We start from the raw sequence: 21,190 nt of genomic DNA, 5'->3' as shown, positions 1-21,190 counted from the left end.
TACTCCCTGCCTCCTCAGAAAAAAGGGGCAGAGGTACTGAATGAGTCAGGCTCCACAGAGCTATGCTGGCCAAAACAAAATGGTTGGCAAATATGAATAAGATTATATCATTACATCTTTCTTACCCCCAAGATGTAGATCTGTTCCATTTACAACAAGATGTTTTACAAATACTCATTGCTGAAATAAACTGTTCAAAAAGGTAAGGAAATCATGAGACTTTAAACCCAAGGTCACTCAACGCAATGTCTGTTAAACATTTATTAGTTTTATGTAATAACTGCATCTGTTATCTTAGCAGAAACTGATTGCTCGTACATTTACAATCCACATATTTATACAATAAATATATTAAAAAGGTGACCAGCAGCTTTGTTTTAAGGTACAACCTTAAAATCAAATGCTGGCTGAGTGCCTCAAACAAAGAATGTAAGAGGGCATTTCTGCACACTTTAAACATTTTCTAGGGCTGCAACATGTTATCTCCCACAACTGCTGACTACAGTACGATAAGATGCTCCAATGTGCATTCAGTAAGAGAGGTCATATTCAGTGTTGAACTAGGATAGTGAATACAGGTTGCCTGTAGGATTAAGAAAGTCTAGTTCTTCCCCAAACCAGTATGTGTAGCTTTGTAAGTTTTCAGTGTTATTCTGTATGCTATAGGACAGAGATGACAAGTCTTTTTTTGCTCTCGAGTGAAAGAATGGCACTTGAAAATAAAACCAGTTTTTGTCGTAGCTCAGAACCATAGTCCATTTTATACAGCCTTTCCCCTCTACCTCTTATCACAACAACTGTCTTTGGTTGAAGAAAGTTAGATGGAATTCCTTTGGGAATTCATCAATACCACCCTTAGCTCAGCTAAAGAAGTCTTTATTTCCCTACAAGGGTCAAGCTCTCTGTCATCACAGCAGTGTCAGCTCAGTGAAAAAAATAGGCTAGGCTGGTAAATCAAGCAAGTAAAAGAAGGTTATCCCCAGATACAGCACTGTTGGCTTGTTCTCCTCCCTCCTTTCCTTGCTCTGTCCACCTCTTTCCTACTCTGTTGTTCACCTGAATGATCTTACGTCTGCCGCCTCACCCTGTGTGTGCTATGTTATACAGGTGGGGGTGTGAGATAACCCATGTGGGCTGCCACCTCAGGACGACTCTCGTGGTGTTGTTAAGGTTGACACCACTGTTAGAACAGAGTGAAAGAGAACTTTACAAAAAAGCACTTTGGGGGCATAAAAAGAAAAAAAAAACAAAACAAAACATACTTATCCGGTTTCCTCGGTAGAAAGCCTGCATTCCTTGGTATGGCAACGTTACCAACAGCAACAACACAGTGAATGCTGGGCATATTATTCAAGAGCTGAAGGATGACAATTTACTGATTTCCAAACAGAAGAAGCACAATTATCCTGAATATCTGCTGACGAATTATGGTTGGTGTGCTGAATGTTCCAAGTCAACAAAATAACTTTTTATTTATTTATTTACTAGATCACTTCTATAAGTACTTGCAATAGAAGATACTATGGAAGAAAGCAGAGATTTAACTTCTTCTCGTCTAAAATTAGAAGCAACTTGTTAGGCAAAAGAACAGGATTATAACATGTAGGTCATGGCTTCAGGAAAATACAGTAGAAGGAGGATCCCAAATTCTAATTCTGGCTGTATCATTTTGTCCCCTTGGGCAAGTTACTTGACCTCCTTGTGCCAGATTAAACAATAGGAAAATTAGATTAAAAATAAAGTGGTCACTAAAAATATGAGCTAAAATATTCTGGGCAACACCGTGAATTCACATTATAACAGATTAGTAATCTTTTAAATATATTTTAAAATAAATCTCTGCTAGATTCTAATATTAAAGTATGGTCATGTCATAAGGATTTTGTAATATTCAGCCACAACACACAATTTATTAAAAGCTTATTTTTCAGAGTATCATATCTATTTGCATTTACAATAATGCTATGTTTCTGATGTAAACAGTACAGAGATAGTCCAGATCATTCTGTAAGATCTTTAGAGATTCCTACCAACAACTTAATTACTTAAATGGCTGCCATTTTTCTTTTTACCAGCATATTAAATATAGAGGGTTATCTATAGATATCCAGAAGAGCTAAAAGGTGAGCAACGATTCCCCAGTGTGGACTGGAAAGGCCAAGTTCCTAATGCAGCAGATGGAAAGGGGCCAGAACGTCATCTGGCATACATCTGTGTAGTTCCAATGAATTCAGTTGAGCTATACCAATTTACACCAGCTGAGGAACTGACCCAAGGTTCCTACATTTAAATTATATTCTCAAATTCTATTTGAGAGAGTTATGGAACTCAAGAGAGAAACTATTGTGTGTTCCTTTCTATTAAAATGTCTGTCCTTATGTTATGCCAGCATAAGACAACACCACACTATTTCTACATGCAAGGTTTGTAGCCCAAATGGTCAAATTAGAAATTCAGAATCCAACTGTCAGAAGTTTCTGATTCTGAACTTCCTAACTTTTAACAACTTTTTTCAAATTACAACACTGTAATGAGATTATTTTTAAAGTACTTCTGCTTTCAGTCTTAATAATCATAATAATAATAATAATGATATGGGAATTTACTTAGGAATCTTAAAAAAAATCCCCATCAAGATAATTTATACCTTTCAATAAAATCGAGTGAATTTGCTTCTGCTGCATACTGCATTTGACTAGTGATGCAACCCTTGAGGCTGTAAATTTAAACCTCTTACTGACTTTTGAGTGCATAACCATTCCTCTGCAGAATTACTGTTGAAAATCTGCATAGACTGATGTATAAACAGCTATTTTGCTCAAAGATGTTAAAAGTACCAGTGGAAATTCCTTTAATTGAAGATGTTTGACTAACAGAAACTTAGAAGCTGAGCAGAGCTTCTAAATTCCTGGATTCAGAGTTATCTTGCTTATGGCCTTATCTACCCTAGTAAATTTTAATGTGCAATGCATGGACCCCATAATGGACTTTAAGATATGTGACAATACAGAATTTCAAACAGTGCACACACAGGTGATCACACCACTGACTAAACTACATTTGCTCTAAAGATGTCTAGCCACCATATCATCCACCACTATGTCAATCTCTACCAGTGCAACATCAGTGTAGATGACAAGCACTAGTTGCAAAGGAACAATTAGTCCACTTATCACTGTTTCAGAATATACCAGTCACTCCTTGGGTGGCTTCTCTGGTTAAGTTTGCCTGAGATCAAGTTTTCCCAGAATCCTGTCACTTGTAGGAACTGAGCTGCACCAATTTTTAGATCATGATGCACATAACACTCTAACCCACAATCCCTTCTTTGAGATCACTATGTTACAAAGCAGCTTTTGGAGCACAGCTCTGAAGAAGCCAACCTGTGAAAATGCTGCAAGATGGCCAAAGGCAGAAATTAGGGCACTTGTTAACATGTGAAGTCATGAGATGATTTAGGTGCAACTAAACCTAATTTGGAATATCCTGTTTTATGACAGAGTGTCCAAGCATCTTGCCCAGCAGTATCTATCACTCTGGGAAACTGCCAGAAGATAAAGGGACTGAAGGTCCAACATATCGAGATGTGGAATGCCAAAAGCAGCTAGGGGCAGGTAGAAAATCCTGACTATTTTATGCCATTCTGCTTGTAAGTTTTGAGCAGGATACTTCAAACAACATTCATTCCAGTGGCACAATCACTGTTCCATCCCAATTGGAGTGGCGAGCAGGCAAGTACCACTCTTAGTCATAAGCATTTCAAAAAAATAAAAGGAATTTCCTCTTAGCTTGTTATGACCAAGCAGCCATGAAAAGATTGACTAGCTCCATTTAGTCATAGCAACTTTTCTTTAGATGAGTTATGTGAAGACTTTTTCAAAGTATCATAATGGGATATTAATCTCAAATGCAGCAAATAGGCAAGCCCTCAAGAACAAAACAAAACTGATTTTTTTTTTTTTGTTTAAAAAGGTGTCTTGACAGATTAACACACAAGCACAGTCAACTTGTCAAGTATGTAAGCCATGTTTTGCAAGAGGCTCTGCCTGGATTATATCATACTTACAAAATATAGCATGCAATACCAATACAATAAACAGCAATAATTTTTAAACTGCAGGTGGGTAACTTTTTTCAATGTCACACAGCAACAAAGAAGGCCTTTCCTTAAAAGGTTTGAAAGAATTTAAAATTAATTTTCAGCTCCAGTTTTAAATCCTAGAAATTTGACATTTTCAGTCTGATTGTATACCACTTGGGGCTGAGATACTGGGATGCCATTACATTTAACTGATATTTCTTTACCCCTCCTTTTTAGTTTTATTACTCATTAAAAAAAAAAAAAAAGTCTGTCTTGGAGAGTGATGTCCTCTGTCTATAACACAGATACAGAAATGGTTGGACAGTTCAGGCTTCCCTGTAGTAATGTGCCTCAGTTCTGACCTGAAGGGACCACCTCAAGACAAAAGAGCTTATTTCAGTACTGACCCTTTTAAGTCTGCTGACAATATTCCCAAATAACACCAGGTGTGGTTGTTTGATGTGGATGAATGTCAAGTTATAAACTGGACTTAGCAGAAATTAAAAGATATATCAATCAGTGTAGAAAAACCTCACTGTCTTCACAGTATTGTATATGCTGTTAGTCTCCTAAGCAAAAGTTGCAACACTGTTAAAATCCCAGAATTTCATGTGTATGACCATAGGAAACTAATTTACCATAACTGACAGTGTGTACATGGCCATCATTTCATCACACTGTTCTACCTGTTTCCCCCATACTTATGAGGTAGCAGGGAACTGACATTCAGAAAAGGCTTGCTCCCAGAGGACTTCAGAAAGTAGATTTCATATCAGTTTTTATTCCCTGCCCACTCAAAAGAATGAAGTTGTTTCAGGAGAGCACAATACTCTCATGGCTGTTGCATTTCTTGTTGCAGGGCCATTCAGCTACTGATCTGGGATTAAGTTGTTATGGAGGACTAGCATTTTGCCTCCCATTATCACAGGGCATTTTTTCAAATAAAGCAACAAATACTGTAGGGTTGGTCAAGGGTAGGGCCTTTTTAAAGGGACAATGCTAAGGGATATAGCCATTACTGTATTTGCACAGTAACATTTCTAAAAAAACTTTAATATACATTCCAACTGCACAGCTAAATTTACACTGACCAATTAGTCTAATTTACATCTTCATGCTGCTCTGCAGCATATAAATTACCCCAGCCTACGTATAATATCTGAATTTTACTCAATGTCACATTAATATCTGTGCTAGGAATTAAAAAAAAATAATTGAGAGGGAACAATTATACCGTTACCAAAAATAAGCTTATTTATTATGAGACCCACTTATTAACATTTCCATACTATGACTCTGATGCATCAAATTGTCATTTTTGTGTTAATTGTTATGAAATGAGACTATGGAACATAAAACCAAAGCAGACAAAACTATGTATTCAATCACTGTTTTGGTTTATCGGTGCTAGGGCTACAATAAAATGTCTGTTACAAAATCTGAGCAAATATTTTAGAAAGAATTCAAAATGGCTGGAGACTAGAAACAGAAGAGGCTTCATAAAAAAGAAAAACTGTTCATCTCCAAAGAGGTCACATAACTACACCACCATTTTACTCCACATTTGATGACCGTAAATTTCTCAGTTATCCAAATAACTTTATAAACCAAATTCACAGCCCTAGTTACGGCTTAAGACAGTTGCGTGCTTGGAAAGGGCTTTGTTTAAACATGTACTCTTGGGTCACAAGGATACAAGCTGAAAGTAAAACAGTGCACTCCTTTGAGGAATGCATACTTTCCTCTTGTTCTAATGTTTTTTCATTTTACTTTTCTCTTTTTATAAAAATTCTAAAAATTAATTAAAAAAAAAAAATCCAGAGTTAAAGTGTTCACTGCTCATGCTTCACTACTGTATTGTGTATAGTAACCTACTATTCTCAGACTTGAGCAATACCTAAGTTTATGGTTAGTAAACATATTACCAACAGTTAAGGAGGGACTGTTGCTGCCATTGCTTTTTCCTGTCCAAACTCCAACTCCAAGTAAAAAAAAATATTAAAAAACATATTGCATACTTTAACTCCAAATTCCTTTGCTCATTTTATCTTCAGACTAGGCTTTCATGTTTTAATGCAGTTATATATTTATATATCACTGATAGTTTCATTGGCTACATTTCTTACTGGTTGATGTAATTGCTTAGCTTAGTAAAACAAACATGTCATAAGGCTATTAGGTTGATTGCTACTGATCAGTATTAAAGTTCTACTGTAAATCAGTCTGCTTTTGAAAATGCCAAGTTTATTGTTTCATGTGTTCAACTACTCTTATCTGACTCTTTTTGCTTTAAGTAAAAAGGTTGCATAAGCAGTAGATGAACTTTTTCCAAAACCTGTTAAACTAGATTACTACAAAGAAAAAGAATTTGTACAATTTGTTGTGACTTTCCATTTACCAAAATTTGCTCTTTGCCACATCCTGTATATACAATCTTAACTTTCTCTGTCAAACTTATATCAAAAAAGGAACAGATTTTTAAAACAAGTTGTTTCTGGTTTTTTAAGAACCTGCTAAACTAAAGAAATACATTATTTAGGGTTGGAAAGTGATGCTTTTTGAGTCCAAAACAAACTTTAACTAGGTGATTAACCTGGTGACTTTGGAGGACTTTTTGCTGATTGCAATTCAAAACACAGCAGCAAGGGATTAATATTTAATTCGTGCCAACAGGGTTACTGTTGAGACTTGTGCTCCACTAAGCCTCAGTCAATACAATTATTGTAAATACACCGCACCTTCACAAGCTGGCACATTTATACTCAATGGTTTAACAATACTAAACTTATCTTTGCATCATTTCAAAGAGAAAGGGAAAAAAAGCTGATGTGGCAGATACAAAAGCAAATTAAAACCCTACCTTCACCCAACCCAAAGTCATTTTTACATAACTAAACCTTTCCTGACACCCCTAGTTTCTTTGGTTTAATATACAGATGCAGAAAGATGTGTGAATGTGTTTGTTAAGAAATAATATTGATTAGAAACCGCATTGTATGGTACCCTTCTATAGTCAAGACAGGCAACAATCTTGCTACAGAGCAGTTTAAATGAAATTTTTATTTCCTCCCTTTCCATTAAAAAAAATGAATTGCATAGCTCTGATGTTATAACAACAAAATGCATAGTTTTTTTTATATCTAATGGAGAGACATCCTTCCTTCTTAGGTATGCCAGTTTACCATGTTTCTGTAAACTAAATAAAACAAACTGGCGTTGTTTTATTAAGACAGTCTCATATCAGTGCTTTTTTGATGCTTTTGAAAAGCTTCTACAGCTTCTTGTTGAAGGACCAAAGTTAACATTAAGTTTGGTAATTATCAATAGAACAATGGTATAATTCAGAAGTAGATAATTGAAATGTCATGTGTTCATTCGCTGCTGCTAAATCCTACCTCCACGCCTCAAAGTGGTGCAGGAGTGATCCTGGCTTGTCTGACAGCGAGGATGGCGGAGTGTATTCTTCAGTAGGTTCAACCATGCTATTAAGGTGTCAGACTTCAAACCCATGGAGAGGACAGCTGTCCTCCTTCTTGAGGCTGGGTGCTAGCTCAGCTGAGGAGGTAAACTAACCACTGACAGCATAGCCATTTCTTCATCCACCCACTGGCTAAAACAACCTGAATAAATGGTCCCCAACTCCTTGTGCACTCCTCTATCTGTTCTATGACGGTGGTGGGGAGTTCAGTCAATGAGAGTCTGTTCAGAATCTCAGGGGCCAGAAAAAGGACTGCCCTCTCAGTGTGCACCTATAACTGCAGGACACTGATGAGAGACAATTCGATCAACCATCAAACGGAGGAGAAGGCAAGGACAGCCTGCGACATCCTTGGTCTCTGAAATGTGGCGAAGAAAGGAGATGGAAGTGAAGTGGAGAGACAAAAGTACCATCATGTTGGGAAAAGGAGAAGGCGTGAGAACCATTGGAGGAATCTGCTTCATCATCAACAAGGAAAGGTCTTCAAAAATCATCTCCTGCAAGTTCAAGTCATCGCGCATCGGAGTGCTACTCCTCCAACTGAACAAGAACAGCATCCTCAAGATTATTCGGATCTATGCTTCCACAAGCACAAGCAAAGAGGACGATATGGAAGAATTCCATCAGGAGCTTGAGGAAACCCTTGCTCAAAAATCCACATATATGATCGTGATAGGAGATTTCAATTCCAGAGTTGGAAGAGTGGAAAGAAGGTATGGCATTGGCAAACAAAATCCATGAGGAGAGCAACTGGCACCTCTGGTGCAGACGAAAGAAATGTTCATTGGTAACACCTGGTTTAAGAGGAAGGCTGAGAGGAGGTGGACATGGATCATGCCCAATGCAAAGAACAAGAACGAGATTGACTATATTCTGATTGATAAGCGGTGCATTGTACAAGACATCTTAGTAGTACCATCATTTAACACCGGTAGTGACCATAGCTTGCTCAGAGCATGGCTCAACTTCAACGAAAAGATGGAGAAGCAAATCAGAGACAGCGGCCAAAAATATTTGACGAGGCAATCTTGAAAGTGAACATTTCCAACGAAGACTGGAGTCTTTTAGATAACTGCTATGAGGATTATAAAAAGTCACTAATAAGTGGAGGCAATGCATGAAATTAGCCAAGAAAGAAAGAGCGAAGGGAAGAATCTTGGAGGAAACAGGGAACTTGCTAAAGAAGTGGCGGAATATGAAGAAAAATGATGGTGACAAAACTTGAGTACCCCCTCCTCTGCAAGTTGATAAGAAGAAGACTAAAGGAGGACTTTGAGAAGTATGGATATGAAAGGCTCTTAAAGATAGCTGAAGATCGCAGAAGCCTCAAAAAAATGCAAAAGGGAATTGACACTATACAGGTCAACAATAATGACGCTGAAGAACAGGGACGGGAAACCAGTAATTGAGAGAACAGGGATGGAAGCAGTCTGCAAAGATTTCTGCATTGAACTGTTCGCATCTCAGATAAATGTCCCAGTACCAATACTTCAACAGACCAATGAGCATGTACTCCCAGTCCTTGTCAGAGAAGTTTGACATGCAGTTCACCAAATGAAGGAAGGAAAAGCCCCCAGGTAAAGATGGACTGACAATCAAAATGATAAGAGCTGGAGGCTAAGACCTCTGTGAAACCCTTGCTCAGAGGTTTAGCTGTTCCGTGGAAATTCAGAAGATGCCATCTAACTGGAAGGAGTCCAATACCATTCTGCTGTACAAGAAGGGCAATCGTAAAAATCTAAAGAACTATCGTCCAATATGCCTGCTCTCATGTCTACAAGCAGTTCACCAAAATAATAATAATAATAATAAACCGACTCTCACAGAGTCTGGACGAGCAGCAGCCGAGAGAGCAGGCAGGCTTTTGAAGGAATTTCAGCACAATGGACCATATTTTCTACTATAAACCAGCTATTGGTATGCTCAAGGGAATACAAATTCCCTTCATGTATTGCCTTAGTCAACCACGAAAAAGCGGTCAACAGCACAGAGATCAATGCAGTGTTAAAAGCTCAAGCAGGACATCAACACAAATTATATCAAACTATTAAAGGAAGCAAATTCTGACTGCACTACAGATATAACTTTATTTGATACTTCCCTTCACATTCCAGTTAAGAAAGGTGTGAAACAAGGAGACACGGTTTCACCAAAACTCTTCACAGCCTTTCTCGAAATAGTAATGAGGTGGATGAATTGGAAGGGTGGAATCAACATCAATGGAGAGCAGTTAAACCATCTCAGATTCATGGACGATATTTTGTTGATCGCCGAAAATACTATCAAACTACAGAAAATGCTGCGAGAACTCAACACAAAAAGCAGCCAAGTCAGATTGAAAATTAACTGCTTCAAAACGAAATTTATGCGGTCTGATACCTTGCCAAAAGTCCAAATAACAATCCAGGGAGAACAAATAGAAGAAGTTGAGCAAGGTGTCTATTTGGGCCAAGAAATTAACATGTCCTACAATCAGGAAGGTGAACTCTCGCAAAGAAAGAAAGCAGGCTGGTGCACATTCAATTCTATCAAGGATATCCTTCAAAGCGGGGGGGAAAAAAACAAACAAACAAACAAAAAAAACAAGGCAACACACGCCAGCCTCTTCAACACAACAATACTGCCAGCAATGTTGTACGGCAGCGAAACATGGGCACTGACGAAGACACAGGAGTAGCAACTGTCTGTCATGGACAGGGTGAGGGAAAGAAGAATTCTGGGAATTTCAATCTGCGACCGAGTCCCCAATGAAGCGATCAGACAGCAAAGTGGAGTGCAGGATATCATCGTTGAGAGTAGGCATGGTAAAATGTGATGGGCCAGGCATATAGCTGACAATTGATGGACTGCAGCTGTTGCCGAGTGGTACCCACGGGAACTGAAGTGACCACTCGGCCGATCTCCAAAGAGATGGGAAGATTTTATCATGAAAAGACATGGCCACACATGGAGAAAGAAGGCCAGGATACGAGAAGAATGGAACATGTGTTGTGATCGGCACAATCCATACGAGGGCTGAAGGACCGATTGATCAAGGTTTTCATTAGAATTTTCTTCTTCCACTTCCAGTGTTTCTCAAACCAAGTGGTCCTATCTATTCCACAGAGGTTCCATGGAACTTAAGAAAATTAATACCTTTTCCCACCCTGGCTTACTAAATTGATTTTGGTTAGGACCACAAAGGGAGCACTATCCTCCAAACTGTTAATACTCTGTTTTTGGTGAGTTCTAAAGGGAAATGACTCAACAGAAAAGAAAAGCACAGATTTTGGGTATGGGAAATGGTACAGTTTGTAAATATTTTATTTTGATCAGTCATTCATTTTCAGTTACATATTTTGGCCTTTATGGTTGAGAGCTAATGTAAACTTTCCCCACTTTTTCAAAAAAGGCGGGGATAAGGAGCCAAAGTTATTCTTCCCTCTGAAACATTGATGGGAAATGTACACAAACCTCCCACACAGTACCGTAAAAATGGCTGTAATTCTTACATGCATGAGAGATAATCCAGCTGCTCCTTGCCTACATTAAATGTTTTCTTTTCCTCCCAGTTTAGTCTCTTGAAAACATTTTTCAAATGAGTAATTTAGGCCAAACATCTCTAACTTTAGGTGCTAAACTTGAGTTCTTTAGGCCCTGATTTTAAGAGGTGCTGAGCACTCACACCTCTGTTCATTTCAATTGTAGCTGTAGATTCTCAGCAGGACACAGGACTGTGTACACATTTTGGATATTTACCAAAAAAAAAAAAAAAAAAAAAAAAAAAATATCCTGGCTATTTGAACTGGTAGGAGTTAGAGCTTTATCAACACTACAGCAGCTTCTGGTATTTTATCACCATTACATTTAGACCCACAGAAACAGTTAAATACATCAGAGACTCCTGGAGCCTTGTCTACATTACAGCTTCCACTGGTTTCACTGAAGGAGTGAGTTTTTGTTTGCTTTGTAAATTTTCTTAGCGTAGACAAGAGCTACGTCTCAAGTTGAACACACTAAAAAGGGGACACCCACAACTAACAGACACTTTCTAAAGTTTGGGTACCAATTTTTTTTAGAGATTGTGTTTTCTTCCCTCCTCTACTCTGTTATATTTTGTCCTTATTCTTAGAGATCTGGCTTTATTCAGATTTTAACCCTTATCCTCACATGACGTATAGCTGTAGAATTCCTCTGTCAAGGGATAACGGTGAGGCCCTTTTTCACTAACTCAAAAGTTCTGTTAGTGTGACAAATGGGGGTTCTGTCTGTACCACTTCTGAAACTATATTATGAAATTACAGTCATGTATAATGGATCCCCAATGAGTTACCGGGGTTGTTTCATGTCTCTGCCAGGCCAGAGACTATGGTGAGTAATCAGCACTCACTGATCATCTATTCAAAGTAAAACACCTTGGGACAATAGGTTTGCTGTACCTGGGAGAAAAGGCTTCCTCCTCCTGTCAGAAGGGAGGGTGTTTTGGGCAGAACAAAAGAAGGAGAGGAGAAGTCTATAAAGGAGCTCACAGGGCGGAACACACAATCCCATAGACTCCTACCCACACACAGACAACCCCAACCAATCATATACCCCCATATGCACCCCCCGTTCAGCAATACAACCCATGCATGTACTTACCCTCACACACACACACACACACACACACACACTTGCACACGGAGAACAGGTCTCTCCTCTAGGCCTTTCTGCACCAGGCTGAGCTGAGTTGCAATGAGACCGGTGTCTGCCTATTTGGAAGCGGCAAGGGACTCCCTCCCCAACACACACCTCCCTCTTAGGATGACCAGATGTCCCGATTTTATAGGGACAGTCCCAATTTTGGGGTCTTTTTCTTATATAGGCTCCAATTACCCCCCACCCCCGTCACAATTTTTCACACTTGCTGTCTGGTCACCCTATTCCCTCTGGACTCCCTTCCTAGAACAGACATTAGTCGTGAGAATCCGTGGAAAGCTGCAGTAAAGGGCCCACACCCCAGCACCTGGCACACAGTGACCACTCCCCAAAACAAATACTGAACAATGACAATAGGACCCTGGGCTGCTGAGAAACCACTCCTCAGTCTCCCAGTGGGGGGAAAAGGGAAGGATCATCAACACAACACCCCAAAGGTCTATGTGCAGTCTCTGAAGCCCAGAGCTGCAGACAAAAACATTCTGGAACAAAAAAAAAAAAAAACCCAGCACAAGAGAATGAGAGAAAATAGAACTGTTCCATTACTGTGAAGTTGGGGAAGGCACAAAGAATGGGACAAATGGCTTTACATACTAGGGAGCATTGGATCCAATACAGCCCCAAGATGGGGAATGGGATGTGGGGCCTTTTCCCTCTAGGGGGGACCAGCTTCGGGGTGCAGCATCCAGCAAGCCAGTTCTTGGAGACACCAGCACCTGCTCGAGGATTTGGGGTGTTCTGCACATGATCTGCTCTGTGCCTCCTGGGCAGGACCTGGATCCACCTCTGTACATAGCACCAGGCACGGGGCCTCTCCATCTCTTCCTCCAAAACCACTACCCTTGGGAATCTGGGTCAGTTTTTCCCCAAATCAAAGACTTTCATCCTCTTATTTTCCTCTATTTAAAGAAAAATAAAATTGCCAGGAACTCAACACTCCTGAGCAACCCTACAATAATAAACCATTGAGTACAAGCGACCCTACAATAACAAACCAGTGTGGACAGCCTGCACAGCCCAGCACTGCTGAGCAACCCCATAATCACAAAGCAGCCCAGGCATGCCAAGGGAGGGAAAAGCATTGGCTGGGAAAACACATTTATGTGATAAGTTCCTGCTCTCCTTTTGTTCCAGACAAACATGAAGGACAGAGTACACAGTGAGCTGACAGGGGAATCAGAGCTGCCTGCTGGGAGCACCCACCCCATGGTAACAGGCTGGGCATTGCACTCATCTGCCACTGCAGCGGGGCAGGGCTAGGAGGGGGGCAATGAGCAGGAGTTAAGGGTGACAGGGAAGAGGCAGTAGGGAGGATGAAGGTGAAGAAAGGGGTGATTGAAAGGGAAGCAAGGGGATGGCAAGGGCAGGAAGGGTCAGAGCGGCTCAGTTTGAGACAGCAAGTCCCCAGCTCCCTAGTGCCTTGCTCTGAGGGCCAGCACAGACGCAGGCTGTGGAGCTGGGGTAGAGCCATTTTGCACCAGATTAAGATGACAGAGGCTGCTGCAGGGGCAAGGAAGGCAGAGGGGTGGAGGATCCTGCCTGACGAACACAGATAATTCCCCCAGGACTCCCAAGGGAAGGGTGAGCTAGTGAGGGACATTGCATTTAGAATGTTTTATTGTGTATGATCTTTATATTTAATCATGAAAGCACAGGAAAATATAGAGCATAAATATATTAGACTGAACAAAATGAGTGTATAGACTGCTTCACAACTGCTGCATGCCGCTGAGAGTGTTAAATTATAAACCAGAAGCTTCACTCCTTAAGGGTGTGTTTTAGTACTGGGGAGTCTGAAGGGCCAGTACTGCAACCAGAGGAGCACAGCGGCTGAATAGCAGGTTCTGACACTTGGAGGGGGGTGCCAGAGAAGATCTGCACCCTGAGTGTGCGCCCAGGGACCCAGACATTGGGGCAGTGGCTGGACTCCATTTGGATTTCAGGAGCCTGAAACACCATGGGGATCCAGAGCAGAGAAGCTTGGATTCCCCTCACAGCAGTCCTACTGGACGGCCAGGAAGGAGTGCTCACTAGGATCTGTTAATGAATGTCATAAATGGCTACAGGATGTATTTGTTTGTCTTCTCCTGAAGTCCCTTTCTTATATGTAGGGCCCTACCAAATTCACGGTTATGAAAAAACACGTCACGGGCCATGAAATCTGGTCTTGTGTGCTTTTACCCTATACTATACAAATTTCATGGGGGAGACCAGCGTTTCTCAAATTGGGGATCCTGACCTAAAAGGGAGTTGCAAGGGGGTCACATGGTTATTTTAGGGGATCATGGTATTGCCACCCTTACATTGGCGCGGCCTTCAGAACTGGGCAGCCAGAGAGTGGCAGCAGTTAGCCAGGCGCCCAGCTCTGAAAGCAGCACCCTGCCAGCAGCAGTGCAGAAGTAAGGGTGGCAATACCATACCATTTCACCCTTACTTCTGCATTGCTGCCTTCAGAGCTGGGTGGTCAGAAAGTGGTGGCTGCTAACCGAAGGCCCAGCTCTGCAGACAGCAGCGCACAAGTAAGGGTGGCAATACCATACCATGCCATCCTTACTTCAGCACTGTGCTGGCGGTGGCTCTGCCTTCAGAACTGGGCTCCCAGCCAGCAGCTGCTGCTCTGCAGCTGCCCGGCTCTGAAGGCAGCACCACTGCCACCAGCAGTGCAGAAGTAAAGGTAAAAGTACTACAACCCCCCTTATAATAACCTTGCAACCCATCCCCCTACCCCAACTCATTTTCAGGTCAGGACCCCTACAATTACAACACTGTGAAATTTCAAAATTTAAATAGCTGAAATAATGAAATTTACAATTTTTAAAATCCTATGACTGTGAAATGAATTTGGTAGGGCCCTACTTATATGAAGGTGATCTAGCATGAAGATATGAGACAGAAATAAATTCATTTAGTTGGCAATTTAGTTAAAATCTAACAGTTTGACAAGTAATTTGCTTAGTAAAAACTTGGTAAAAGCTTTCTGTAATACAGATAGCATGACAGCAGATCCATATTCTTCAGGATACTTTGCCAGAGAAAAAAAACTAACAGATTCCCCTATGAATATACTCTAATATTTTCTGAGACAATTTACCAGTTTTTACTATTGGTCTCGCTCCAGTCTAAACTTTTAACTACATAGCTCTCCCTTCCTCACAACTTTAATCATATTGGGAAGGTACTCATTTTCCACTCTTCCCATCATAATGCTCAAAACTTGAAGTTAGTAACCTTTGTTAAGTTCACTTGGATACCTTACAAAGCTACAAGAGGTATACACCACTATCTCTCCATTTAATTCAATATTATCTGTCATCCAACATGACCTTTAAAGGAGGCCCATCACAAATCTTGTAATATTCCTTTATCTTATCTTTCAGAAGTGAAGCACTTGACACTTATTTCATTGTACTCTTATCTACAGTAAGCATTTTCAACCACCTGTTAGTGTTTAATAGCAAAAAAGCCATTTTCATCTTCCTATACACAAGTAAAATTCACCCCAAGAATAACGCAGAGAGCGCTATTGTCATTCCCTCTCCTGGGGTTTGTATCAGAAGGAAGCCACTTAAAATTTTATTTGGGGCTCAATCCTGGTCCCATTCCCTCCTGGGTCTCTCACATTCACTTTTTAGAGCTATGTCACCTGCCCACAGTCCCTTTATGGAGCAGGGATTGCTGGCTGCTTGGACATCTGCCCTGTCCCTCCCCAAACAAGTGGGCATATTGCTTTGAGGGCACACACCTCAGGTTCTGCTGGCTCACAGAAATTTATAGTATTTTAATATACCTTCCCCATCCCTTGTTATACATTTAAATATTTTATAGAAAAAAGATATTAGAATTTTCCATGTAATAAATTTAAGCATTAGTTTTATTACACCATAAAATATGACAATGTATCAGAATAGCTAAACAAAGAGTGGGTCTTCAGGAAGAAAGGATTTGTGGCTCTGCAGACCAGCTCGGGAAAAGTATTACATGTTTAAGAAGCTGCATGAAACAAAGGATTAAGTCACTTATAGAAGTGGGCAAGCAGGCAATGAAAGCTAGCATTACTGACAGAGCAAAGAAGATTTAAAAAAAAAAAAAAAAAAGAGTAGATAAGTAGGGGGAGGCATAGCCCTGGTCTACACTACAAACTTATGTTGATATAACTATGTTGCTTAGGGTTGTGGAAAATCCACTCCCGGAGCAACGTATTTAACCAATTTAACTCCTTGTGTAGCCAGCATTATGTCAATGAGAGGGCTTCTCTTGTCAACACAGCTACCTCCTCTCGGGGAGGTAGAGTCCTACGCCAATGGGACACGCATTGGCATAGGTAGCGTCTTCATCAAGCACTACAGCAGCACAACTGCACCAGTGCAGCTGTGCCACTGCAGTGCTGTAAGTGTAAACAAGCCCATAGTTGCTAAAGGTTTTAAAGAGGAGAACAAAAAAAGCTTGAATTTGATGCAGTGCACAAGGTGGTACCAGGAGGAATTCGGAGGGGAGCTGACAGTCAAAATAAGCCAAGAAAATGACCTTAGCAGAAACATTTTGCAAGGAATTGATAGATGTCAACTAAGAATGAGGCCAGACACAAGGCAGTTGTAGTAGTGAAGTTAAGAGATGATGAAGGCCCAGGTGGAATTTTTAAATGATATGAACAGAGAGAAAAGAAGCAGTGTTGGATAGAGGGAGACAGGTCAAGAGTGGGGAGGTAGATTTGTGTGATACTGGCATAAAGGTGTAGCTGAAACTTTGTGAATGGATGCTATCCCCTAAAACAGTAGCTCTCAACCTTTTCAGAATACTGTACCCCTTTCAGGAGTCTGATTTGTCTTGAATACCCCCAAGTTTCACCTCACTTAAAAACGACTTGCTTACAAAATCAGACATAAAAATATAGACGCGTCAAGGCACTCTATTACTGAAAAATGGCTTACTTTCTCATTTTTACATTATAAATCAATTGGAATATAAATCTTGTACTTACATTTCAGTGTATTGTATATAGAGCAGTATAAACAAGTCGTCGTCTGTATGAAATTTTAGTTTGTACTGACTTTGTGCTTTTCATGTAGCCTGTTGTAAAACTAGGCAAATATCTAAATGAGTTGATGTACTGGCTGGAAAACCTCTGTGTACCCCCCAGAGGTACACATATCCCTGGTTGAGAACCACTGCCCTAAAGAAAGGGTGTAGGATACCTAGCCCCTGAAAAAAACATACATATGCTCACCACTGTGTTATCTAAATGTTTGTACAAGCACAGTCCTTATGACCAAGATCAGAATGAACCTAAACACAGGACATAAAATTTAGAATACACACTTTTTACTCCTGAGTTTATTCCACATATTTAATAATAATATGGAGATATACCTATCTCATAGAACTGGAAGGGACCCTGAAAGGTCATTGAGTCCAGCCTCCTGCCTTCACTAGCAGGACCAAGTACTGATTATTACCCTAGATCCCTAAGTGGCCCCCTCAAGGATTGAACTCACAATGCTAGGTTTAGCGGGCCAATGCTCAAACCACTGAGCTAGCCCTTCCCCAACAAACAATAAGTTTCCCTATAAACAAGAAAGGAAAAAATGAACACAAAACATCTGTAAACTAAAATTGGAGAATAAATTGGTTTACTTTTCAACTATTCTCTCCACCCTTTAAAAAACTACAATTTTCCATAAAGGAGTGAAATAAGTTAATTTTTTCAGCGTTTAGACAATTGATACATTTGGTAGCACAAGATTATGAAAGAGAATGTCATTTTATGCCCCTGAAGAAACTTGTTATGGAGTGAAACTACTCAACTCTACATATATTTTATGTAGAAACATGAAATAAAGAAGCTAGCATAAAATAGTTGAAAGAATTTTTAATATTTAAAATTTATGTTTAGATAACACAACAGAGATTATACCCTCTAAATTAGCTAAGGCAACACAGAACTATATATGCTGGTTTACACATTTTGAAGCTCCACTTGAAAGGCTAATTCCAAAAACGTAACAGCCCTGGGGAACTAAATGATTGTGCAACAGCTCCAACTTGTTCCTGGCTCAGTGCACTAAGGATCACACGCTATAGAGCGGAAAGGGCCCTTTCAGGGAAATTGTGACAGACAACAATCAACTTTCAACTAAAGCCAAAAGCCACCCACTCTAAAATAATTCACCCAAATAAGGAATAAGCGATGTAGGGCTTTCAAAATTCAAACGCAGTGACATGTTTTATATTTTATACAGACTAAATATCACACAGATCCATGGGGTCTCGAGGGCCACCAGGGGTGCTGGAACAATTTGTGTAATGGAGGTGCTGAGAGCCAAACTGTAAACCCTGTATATGATGGAAATGACTTCAAGTCAGTTCCAGCATCTGAGGGCCACTGCCCAGAATCAGCATTGCAATCTCTTAGACGCTCTAGCTATCCTGAATGTTGCCAGGTACTAAAATGATGTAGTTAAGATTTTCAAGGCTGTAGTAAAATTTGGAAAGGAGTCAGCTGTTACAGTGCATGCTGGGGGAAGTGGGGATGTAGTAAAAGAAATAATATTTTAGATTTAGTAAAATCTGTTGAGGGTAGAGAGACTTTCTTTGAAAATAATGCTTGCTATGGCTACTATCTCTTACAGCTAAAACTGAAAGCTTTGCAACTTATTTTCACTCACAGGGCATTTTGATCTCACCCTAGCTTCCTCAGTCAATAGATTTTCAGGAAATCAAGAGGATCTGTTCTATATCTCTGGGAGGTGATGCTGACTAGAAGTGGGAGGGTGCAGAGGGTCCCCTCTTGACCCTCCCACGGCCTCTTGCACTGCGAGGCAACCCATGTATAAGATTTGTTGGCACCACAGGTGGCTAAACCCAAGTAGCTATTACTGGCTTTGCTTGACCCACATTTCAGGCCTCTTCCAAGGGGCAACATGGTTCAGATGGGGGAAACTGAGTCACAAAAGGGCAAGTCCCAAGCTCTCAGAAGCTAAGAAGCGGCCGCTAGTTTTGGGCACCCACCGCCCTGACGCGCCAGTTTCCCAGGAGCGCAGGGGGTTCCTTGCCAGGCTTCTCCCTTGGCCCTGGGGCCCAGAAGGTACCGTGCTCTGCCCGCCTTTCCTAGGACCCAGCGGGCACCAACCCGCCCCCAGCCGGCCCCGGTGACTCATCACGTTCCCGGAGCCGGGGGAAGCCGGGCAGGTCCCGTGAGCAGGGGCGGGGCCGCTGCTCCACCCGCACTTCTCCTGACACCCAGCAGCCCCCCGTGACCCGGCGTGTCACCACCCGGCCGGAACCGGCCCCCAGTTCAGGGCACCCCGGGCTCCCGGCCCGGAGCATTTCTCTCTCGGCAGAGGGGCCCGGGGCACAGGCCCCGGCTCTCACCTGCGGGGCGGGCGGCACCTCAAGCGCTATCATGCTGGCGGCAGCGGGCACAGACACCCCCGGCGCGGCGACCCTCGCTCCCTGTCCCGCTGCTCGCTTCGACGCTGCTGGGGGGAGTGAAGCGGGCGGCCCCGGACGCGGACGGCTGGGACAGCGAGCCGCCTCCCGTTCCGCCCCGCCTTCGCCCCAGCCACTCACGACCGCGGGAAGCGGAGAGGCGGCCCTTATCCCGGCAACAGCAGCCACAGGGAGCAGCGCGGGGGTGGCAGGCCATGCTGGCTCGGCTCCGCCCCGCCCATCCTCACATCCCTGTCCTGTCACAAACCACCCTGACCCCGTCCGAGTCCTCCCTGCCCTCAACTTGCCTGTCCCCACAGAGCCCTGCTACAAAGCAGCGCGTCCGGGCCCCTCGTCTCTCCTCCCATCGCTGCCATACACACACACCCGGCCCCATCCTCTCCCATCTATCCCCAAAACCACCCACCCCCATCAGATCCCGTCTCTGGCACAAATATCAAGTTATTCCCAGATCCCTCCCCATTCCAACAGATCTGTCCGCAAATTCCAACTCACTAGATCCCTCTCCATGTTTACCACATTGCTTCCATATCAGATCCTTTATCAACCTATCCCCACCAGATCCTGCCACAATTTATCAAACCTTCCCCAATTTACCATTACTCATCCCATCTCCACCAGATCTGACAGATCCCTGCCTGCTTAATCTCAGCAGATTCCAATGTACCAGATCCATTTCCCCCATCCCAATATATCACAACCCAGCAGATTCACTGGATACCTTCCTAGCCGATCCTGCCACACCCCAACTGATCAGCTCCTTAACAGATTGTACTAGATCCTTCCCCACCCATCCCACCAGATCCCTTCACCATCACACCCCACTAGATCCTTCCATGTCCCATCAAATCCCTTCCCACATCTCTGAGCTAATTTAGCAACCCTCACAGGAGTTTCTAATAGAATTGGAGAGGAAAATGAATCTGTCACTCCCACCAGATCTCACCCCACAGCTGTTAACTAATATGGCAGCTACCATGGAAGCACCAGGTATGATAATAGGAGAGGAGGGATCTATGGAAATTGCAACACATTTCTCAAAACTCTTAATATAAACCGATAACCATAATGGGATCTCCTGAGACACTCATAGGAGAGGAGTGCTCTGAATGATTCTCCTAGATCCTTCCCCACAACTCTAACTAATTTTGCTTGGTTGCTTGCAATCCACCAAAGAATTATTACTTTACAATGTTATTTTATTCCTACTCCTAGAAATCCTGTGCTGTTTAGCTGTGGAACAGTTCTGTAGCTTGCAATATGAAGCTGTACATCAAGGCATATATGGACCCTACCTCAATGAAGAAGTGTGCATGGTGCAGTTTTGCTGCCTGTTTTCACAGAAGGTAATGGAAGGTAAAGGTAAACTCAGTCTGAGTTAAGTCCATAGCTTTAGGTTTGAGGACATTACCCTGGGAGGTGTTCTGTTATGCTGGCTCTGCAGTTGTACAACCAGATCTCACAATTTATGTACATTCAGTTCTTGGAAGAGAGGCCTCTAGGAGAAA

The 21,190-nt window shown here is 41.8% G+C and overlaps 1 protein-coding gene across 1 annotated transcript in view; it reads right to left on the bottom strand.

Annotated features, from left to right (window-relative positions):
* NFE2L2 (NFE2 like bZIP transcription factor 2) overlaps positions 1–19,748 on the bottom strand; it is a 45,319-nt gene extending 25,571 nt beyond the window's left edge. The window contains exon 1 of the mRNA XM_054043897.1: positions 19,605–19,748. Coding sequence (XP_053899872.1) covers positions 19,605–19,637 — 33 coding nt within the window. The 5' untranslated portion in view covers positions 19,638–19,748. The remainder of the gene's footprint in view (positions 1–19,604) is intronic.
* Between the last annotated feature and the right edge of the window lie 1,442 nt (positions 19,749–21,190).

Source organism: Malaclemys terrapin, chromosome 11 (assembly GCF_027887155.1).
Source record: "Malaclemys terrapin pileata isolate rMalTer1 chromosome 11, rMalTer1.hap1, whole genome shotgun sequence".
NCBI classification, from domain to species: Eukaryota; Metazoa; Chordata; order Testudines; family Emydidae; genus Malaclemys; species Malaclemys terrapin.
This window is presented reverse-complemented; position numbering and strand designations above follow the sequence as displayed.